This window comes from Peromyscus californicus, unplaced genomic scaffold (genome assembly GCF_007827085.1).
Source record: "Peromyscus californicus insignis strain IS unplaced genomic scaffold, ASM782708v3 Scaffold_21__1_contigs__length_65335640, whole genome shotgun sequence".
Lineage (NCBI taxonomy): Eukaryota > Metazoa > Chordata > Mammalia > Rodentia > Cricetidae > Peromyscus > Peromyscus californicus.
This window is the reverse complement of record NW_026294514.1, coordinates 1,674,445-1,682,584: the sequence shown is the minus strand read 5'-3', so window position 1 is coordinate 1,682,584 and position 8,140 is coordinate 1,674,445. Positions and strand designations below refer to the sequence as shown.

Sequence of the window (8,140 nt, the reverse complement as noted above, 5' to 3'; positions counted from 1 at the left end):
ACAAGGTCACACCTCCTAATAACGACACTCACTATGAGCTTATGAGGACAGTTACATTCAAACTACCAAAGCCATCCTCCCTTCAGTGTTCAATGTGGTGCAAGGTACCTGATCAGTGTCGAATAATTATTAACAGTTGAGTCACTCACATTGTGTGTGGCATAGTCATGATCATTGAGGACTCATAGTACCAAATATTTCAAATGCACTGAAGGCATTTAGATCTTGTGCAGCCTGAGTGGGGCACAAAGTTAATGACTTTTGATCTTAACAGGAATGTGCAGCTGGGACTACCATGTTCCCTGGAAAGCTGGTTTAGGGTTTATAACAGCACCATCCACTTTTATGTAGCTCTTTGCAATTTGGAATGTAGTTAATAGCACATTACTCATTTTAGTGTCACCAGACCCTGTACACTGGTCAGGGAAAAGCCCTTTTTTTCAACAAGAAAATTGGAGTGCACAGAGATAAGGACTATGTGTAAATTTACAAAATTGGTGAGTGGCAGATCTGATGCTGGAACCCACTCTTTCAGGAGCCAAAAGCAATGTGTTTTCCTCAGCCTACACAACCTTCGGTAGACTTTTATTTTTTAACATAATAAAATGCTCTGTGACGAGGAAAACGTCACATATTGCTTCTTAGGAAGTGGGGAAATAAGTTAATTCAAAATATCTCAAGTTCATTTTGCAATTGTTCTATCCTGTCTCTCTTCCTCAAGAATCTTCTCAAGGCATGAGAAAGGCGAAGACAAGAATTCTTCCTCTGCAGTCAAAAGAAAAGGTTAAAAATAGGACCTTTTAAAGGATTAAGGTGGCAAAGATAATGTGAATTACCTAAACGCAAAAGAAAAGAAAAATTCCACTAACAGGCTGTACATCCTCCCTAAAGCTTTTTTTGTGTCTCTGGAAAAGTCAGTGGGTGTGTGTCTGGGGGATGGGTAGGGAGGGGAGGATCAGACTCCTTCTAATAGGCTTTCTTTAAAAAAAAAAAAAAAAAGAAGAAGAAAGAAAAGAAAAACCACACACACACTCAACAGAAAGAAATAAAAGTTTGTCTCTGTTTTGCTCCATCTGCGCTTAAAATCTACAAGAAGTAGTGAAAACTCCAATCTCAGAAGCGCGCGCTCTGATTTGGTTGTTTACCATCAATCAGACGGTTGCTTGGCAGACACTGGATGGTTATGAGCCTGAACAAGCTGAAAGGGGCAGGAAACGAAGTGGAGGCAGCATTCTTCCTATTTAAAGCTGCATCGCTTGAAAAAAGTTTTCGCAGACTGTGCCGGAGCTGGTGCTGAAACAGACTGAGGCGGCCTGGGGGCTGGTGCTGAAAAAGAGCCCCCAGCGGAATTCAGGGTGCTGCAGTGACCTCAGTATCTACTCTTCGTTCCCAGGAGGACCCATGTCTCATATTTAGACGTGATGGCAAACTGGGTGGTAGCAAGACCTCTGCTCATTCTCACTATTTTATTAGGGCACTGTGTCTCAATAAAAGCCCAGGAAGAAGAGATTGGTGAGTTTGCCTTTTGCTTTGCTTATGGTGTTTATGACTTGGTTTGGGAACTAGATGGAATGTTAAACTTCAGGAAGAGCGTGAAGAGGAGATTCTGGTTTGAAGTTTGAGAAGGGGGCTGTGGGATTTGCACCTGGAAAGGGGCTTGACTCTGGAGCTCCTGTGCCTGTGCTGGCAGAGGAGGCTCTGACGTCCAGGAAGAGCCAGGATCAGATCAGTCTTTTTGCCTGAATCTAAGAGTGGGATGTTAAAGAAAAGAAGAGTGCTTAAAACGGAGCCCCGGAAGGCACTTTTAGTTGGAGTCAGTTGTGTGGGCTGGCGCTTTCTGAGCAGGGAAAGCCGCTGCAGAAGCTGGGCAGGGTGGAGTCTTTCCTGTTCGAACTTCAGCAGCTTCATGAAAGTCTTTGTTTAGAAAAAAACCTCTGCGGCAACTCTGATAGCTTGGAATTTCCTTTGTCTTTGCTCTTCATTCCTTTCTCCTCACAGCCTCATCCTCCCTTCCCAACGTTTTCATCTGTGATCTTAAAACTGTGTTTGCTTACTGAGAGAGTCAAGTTTATTTCTCCGTGACAGAGACTGATGGAAGCCAGATTTCTTAACTGAGGCATTTCCCATCCCACTGACTTGGTTATCAGGACAGTGTGGTTCCCCGGGGTGAGGGTGGGGGCTGGGGTGGGGAACGGCTGAAGGCAGGAGATCAGCACGCCTTATATATAACTAATTTGGCATGGAGTATCGATAAGGACATTTCCCTTAGATCCTTGCTTCCTTCTTTCTTTCCTCCCTCCCTCTGCTCATTCCTTTTTCCCTTTCCTTCCTTTTAAGGTATATCTTGCTTGGGTCACGTTGTTAAGCAAAATGGCACGGCTACTATGGAATATTATAAAAAACAACACAAGACAACAACCAAAAACAACTGGCTCCATTGATTCTTAAATCCTTAACTTTCGAGGGTTGAAATGCCCGATTCAGACATGTTCTCATCTGCAATAGGCCAGCATAGATCCGAGCCATTGCTAGCACTGAACTCAGCCTTTAACGGAGCACACACGTTAGTATGTCTGTTACCGTCTTGTCTTCCTCATGTGTGTACCAACCCTTCCCTATACATTTGTCTCCTGCCTCCCTGTATCTTTCCCTCTAAAAATGTTTGGAAACTGTGCTTAGCAACTATATGTTCTAGAAAACTATAAGGAGGGAAAGGAAGACTCTGGAGATGAATTTCAAGTCTGTCATAGTCCCATAGAGGGGGCCCTTTTCTAAAACCTTGAAACTTTTTAAGTCGGTTTCTATGTTCATGAAAAGTATGTGTTGCTTGTAAATGCAAGGACAGAGAAGTTAGGCAAGAGGAGAACGAACAGGCGTCAGGATAACAGTAAAAAGTAAAAAGATGATCAGGAATCTGCTCACTCCCCTCCCCCACCAGTGGGCCAACTTTAAAATGTCCTGCAGACTTCATTCCCAACTTATATTAAAATTATGTGCTTAACTTTTGTAAAGTGTGGAAGTAATGAACTGCATGCACAAATGAAAGATGTAAGATGTTTGAGAGTCTCGTAGGGTAGGCCAGATGCTAAAAACCTTCTAAGCCATCCCATTTATTCTGTAGGTGTTACTGAAAAAAAAAGGGGGGTTACCTTTCTCTAATATTCATTTACATAAATTAAGAATATGAGGGTATTTCAAAAACAGTTCTGCCTCCGAACCAATCTCTTGTACCCTAGTGTCATTAAATAGCAAAGAAACTCAAGTCCCAAACTACAGGTTTTTACAAAAAAAGTAAGTTCTCTCACAGACATTGTTGATAGTAGTTCAAATAGACGTGATAAGAATTAATTTCAGAAAAGCGTATGTCTAAGTAAGGATAGTGTTTGTAACTAAGTAATCTGGTGTATTTGGAGCCACTTAACTTACACTCGACTCCCTTTCCATGCATACATGGGTACACACTGATACTGTGTGGATACTTGTTATACTTCATTTCCCCTGTCAGATTCTAGTAGTTCCATTTAATTTTTGTATTTCAGGAAGAGTAAATGTGGAGAATGCTTTAATATTAAAGAAAAGTCCAAGGCTTGCATGTCAAGAACATACAAATTTCAAATTGTTGCTATAAGTAGCATGGATGGTGGTATTTCCTTTGTGTTCTTTTGAGTATGTGTTATAGAAAGCTGGCATTATTTGTAAGTATATACTTATTAGCTTAGCCTTTTCTTTTGTTAGTTTAAGGTATAGCTATTTTCTTTTTGACTGTGGAATATGAAATGTGAGCACAGTGTCAGCCTGACAGGAACACATATGGATACTAAGATAGAGTAAATAAAGTTTTAGACATTTCTGGTCAAAATAGAACCTCTTACTAAAGTTTAAAGATTGACTTAGATTTTAAAAGTTTGTTAGAAACTAAAAAATGAAGAGTTTTGGAGTTAGGCTAACTTTAGTTGAAAGTATAATGTAGCCAAAATCAGAGCCAAGATGATAAAATCAGCTTTTCGAGATCTCCCCTACCCTTCCTTCTGGTGTGTATGGTGTAGGGAGGCTTTGGAATGTTCCACATTTGTTTTTTGTAAAAGAAAAATACTAGGCCATTTACAGTAAAATTTTATTTCCAAATCAAAATGTAACATCTAGGGAACTATGCACATTTTTGTTATTAGCACTAGGCATACTTAACCTTAGAGAATAATCTTCGGTATGAATCATTTTATTCAACACTGCATGAGTGATGAAGAAAGAAGGTTCAGAAGGAAGTACATACTGTGAACTTTAGTGTGTCCAGAAGCTAGCATGCAGCATAAACAGTGATACAATAGTTTTGTGTATTAGCAGGGGATGATGGGACTTGTGGAGAACTGAAGACACATGCATGCCCACTTTAAGCATTCCAAATTAACATTTTTTTTCAGAAAGCATTGCATAAGCCAACTTAAATATGTCTAAAGGCCAAATCTGGCTCATGGATTACAAATTGTCAATACTCATGCTACAACCCTACACTGAAACTTGATCCCGAGCTAGCTTTAAACTAGCAAGAGAAAAAGTGCACACAGGGTTGTTTTTTTTTTTTTTTTCAATATTGAGGGTCTCTTGAATTTTTTATGATGTTATATCTGAGATTTATCTTGTAAGAATACAAACAGGAAGCAGTGCTTGGATGATGTCATTTCAAAGGAGGTACAAAGGAATGGAAAATGACTATATCACTTAAGATATTCACATTCATACATTGGTCTACACTCACTACTATTTATTTTAGAGTGCTTCATGTGTTAGAACACAGTTTCAATCAAGAAAAATATAACAGATGCTTTTTTCTTATGCAAAAGAAGCTCTCAAGTAGAGTGAAGAGGTGGTACCTTAAAAAACAGGTGGGGACTCAATCTTTTTCTCTCTCTGTTCTTTTATCCCTAGTATATAGTCTTTGATTTTATAGTCCTTGGTGACTGCTAGAGATCCAACAATTGCATGTAGTTTCCTAGGCATCTGGATAGAGAATGAGAAAGCCGTGACTCTGCATTGCTTAAATGGAATCCTTTATGTCTTCAAAACATTTAAACTTATTCATGGTTGGCTGGAATTTAGGCATATGGTCACACAAATATGCAAGAATGGGTAGGAATATGTTGGTTGTCAGGTGGACCATGATGCTACAATGCTCTGCTACTGAGGACACTAGAAAGAATTGTTTCAGTGGACAAAATACTTGAGTGGTGCACTCTGGGTACTGATCATTTCTGAGCAGAGTGAAAAGCCAAGAACACAGCAGAAATGTGTGTGTGTGAGTGTGTGTGTGTGTGTGTGTGTGTGTGTGTGTGTGTGTGTGTGTGTGTGATAAATATATAATTATTCTCTAAACCACAATGAAGTGTCACTCTGAATGCTTCTCTCTCTCTACATGGGAGGTTAGGGAATCTATTATATTGACCAGTGTGGTGTGTGCTTCCCCCATGATTTAGTATTGCATAAGAGGTCACCTGCAGATCTGGTTCCTGACACAGCTTTCAGGTCTTATCCTTCTTAAATATGTCTAGTAAGGTTGGATATGGTCTGAGAATCAGACCTCCATGGATGACCTTTGTTCACACTGGTGAAGCACTATATTAAGTCTTTGACCAGCCTTCTTCTGATAGTGATGTGGTATATGGCCTCTGTGCCCTAAAGTGTAAACTCTGGGACTTTGATTTCCCAGTTATCCATTTTACTTTGTAAGGCTGACTGGAGTTTGTTGGCAAACCATTATAAATGTAGCATCATTCGAGGAAAAATAATTCAAAACCTAACCTCCACATGGTGTTAGGTGAATAATTCTGCTATACAGAGGACATGTATAATTTCAATATATTTCCTGGCAAATGTGAGTTCATCTCCCATCCCTCCTGTTCCTGTATTTTACATACTTAACACTATTGCCTCAAGCATGGAATAGATTATTGTGACCATCCAAAACATGCATTCAGTGCAAGATGGGAGACTAAAACAGAAAGAGGTTTTGTCTTGAGAAGGTGTGGTGAGGAGACTGGAATTGGGCTAACCTGACATGGCAGTATGAAATCATTTTAACCATACAGTTTGTTCCATGTCGAGGATAAATCACGTGTCTTTGGTCTCATGGTGCATATGCTAGAGTTGGATTGGGGACATTTTAACCTAATGTTTTTGGAGTCTGAGATCACAACATTGAGAAGTGTATGTTTTCATATGAGAGATACAGTAACGGTAAGAGGAAAAGGTTAGAATTGCTAGTAATTAATCTATCATGTAAATTTGAGTAGGTTGTATATGGTTATTAAAAACCAAATTTAACGCTGGGCGGTGGTGGCGCACGTCTTTAATCCCAGTACTCGGGAGGCAGAGCCAGGTGGATCTCTGTGAGTTCAAGGCCAGCCTGGGCTACCAAGTGAGTTCCAGGAGAGGCACAAAGCTACACAGAGAAACCCTGTCTCGAAAAACCAAAAAAAAAAACAAAACAAAACAAAAACAAAAACAAAAAACCCCAAATTTATCTTAGTAGTAATTGACATTCTTGTATGTATTTTTCTCATTGATTTATTTTTGGAGACCAGGATATGACATGAGATATTATCAATTTACTGAAAATTCAAGTTCTTTGACCTTTTTTCCATGGGTGTGTACATGTTCATGTGTGTGTACTTGGGTGTGGGTACACATGTATGTGGAGGCCTTAAATTGCCATTAGGTGTCTTCTTTTCCTTCTCAATCTTACTTTTAAAATTTACTGTTACTGTGTGTGCGAGTGTGTATGTGTGTGTGTACTTTGTGGGATCGGTTCTCTTCTTCCATTTTTATGTAGGTTCTGGAGATAAAATTAAGGGAGGCAGGATTTACCAGATGAGTTCTTGGCCTTCAATTTTACTTTTTATTTTTCAAAGATTATCCATTTATTTTTATTTTATGCTTCTGAGTATTTTGCCTGCATATATGTGTATGTGTGGTGCCCTCAGAAGCCAGGGTATCAGATTTGGAAGTGGAGTTATAAGTGGTTGTGAGCTGTCACATGGCTGCTAAGAACCAAACCTGGGTCCTCTGAAAGAGTGACAAGACAGCCAGCCCTCTCATCCCCTGTTTTGTTTTGAGGAAGGTTCATTCACTGATTGTCTAGAATGGATAGCCAGCAAGCCTCCTGTCTCTGCCTCCCCTGTGCTAGGAATCCAACCCAACTTTTTATGTGGGCACTGTTTATCCTAAGCCAGGTTCTCATGTTTCCATAGCAAACACTTTATCAACTTGCTATCTCCATAGTACCTGATCATTTTACAACTAAAAAATTCACACTAAAATTAGAATAATCAGAAGGATACAGACAATTTCCTTACCTTTAAATATCCTTCTATGTCACTTTCGTATAAGACTGGGAGCTGTGCTTTCCATGTCCCATGTACATGGGGAACAGTCATTAAAACAGAAAGTTTTGTCTTTAAGATGCAACTGTATGGGGCATTTTTATCTTACCTTAATCTTTACAAATAAGCTGTACTTCAAATGAAATTAATGTGAATCCATCTTCTACTGAATTTATTCAATAAGGAGAAATCTGGTGAAGCAATATTTTCCTAACTACTCCTCACCTTTAAGGGAGAAATCATTCATGTCAACAACATTAATAAATTAATACAAATACATTCATGCAACTTTATCCCTTCAACATTTTGGTGTAATGTTCAAATTGAAATGTTTACTTTTTCACAGCTTAGATCTAGAAAGAAGATAGTATCATAGTTTTATTTCTTATGTCTTTTTATGTCTTCAATCAGAACTGTGGCTTCAGTTTTTAGATGAGAACAAGCATGCCCTTGGTCACTTCTCAAGGAGTCAGCTTGGATCCCTCTGCTGTGTGTAAAAACTGTGCTCTGGGCATTGCTGTGGCTTTGCAACCTTCCAAGTCCTTCACTGAAAATGTCAGGAAATAAGACGCAGCCTTGCAATTGGATTCTGGAGCTTTAACTGAGGCACAGAATATGAATATTTATCCAAGTCATGACAGATATAAGCTCCAGCTTCATAATTTTTTTAATTCAAACAAATCTTAGACTTTTTTTTGAAGTATTCTATGGATTTGTTCTGTATTGTGCTTGTTTTCCATCTTCCTGAGAAACTAGTATCAATCATG

The 8,140-nt window shown here is 39.2% G+C and overlaps 1 protein-coding gene across 1 annotated transcript in view; it reads left to right on the top strand.

Moving 5' to 3' along the window:
• Nucleotides 1–1,367: 1,367 nt before the first annotated feature.
• The window catches only part of Col5a2 (collagen type V alpha 2 chain), a gene marked incomplete at its 5' end in the record, with an annotated part of 135,517 nt that continues 128,744 nt past the window's right edge, over nucleotides 1,368–8,140 (top strand). Inside the window, one exon of the mRNA XM_052750593.1 lies at nucleotides 1,368–1,512. Within this exon, the coding sequence (XP_052606553.1) occupies nucleotides 1,368–1,512 (145 nt within the window). The remainder of the gene's footprint in view (nucleotides 1,513–8,140) is intronic.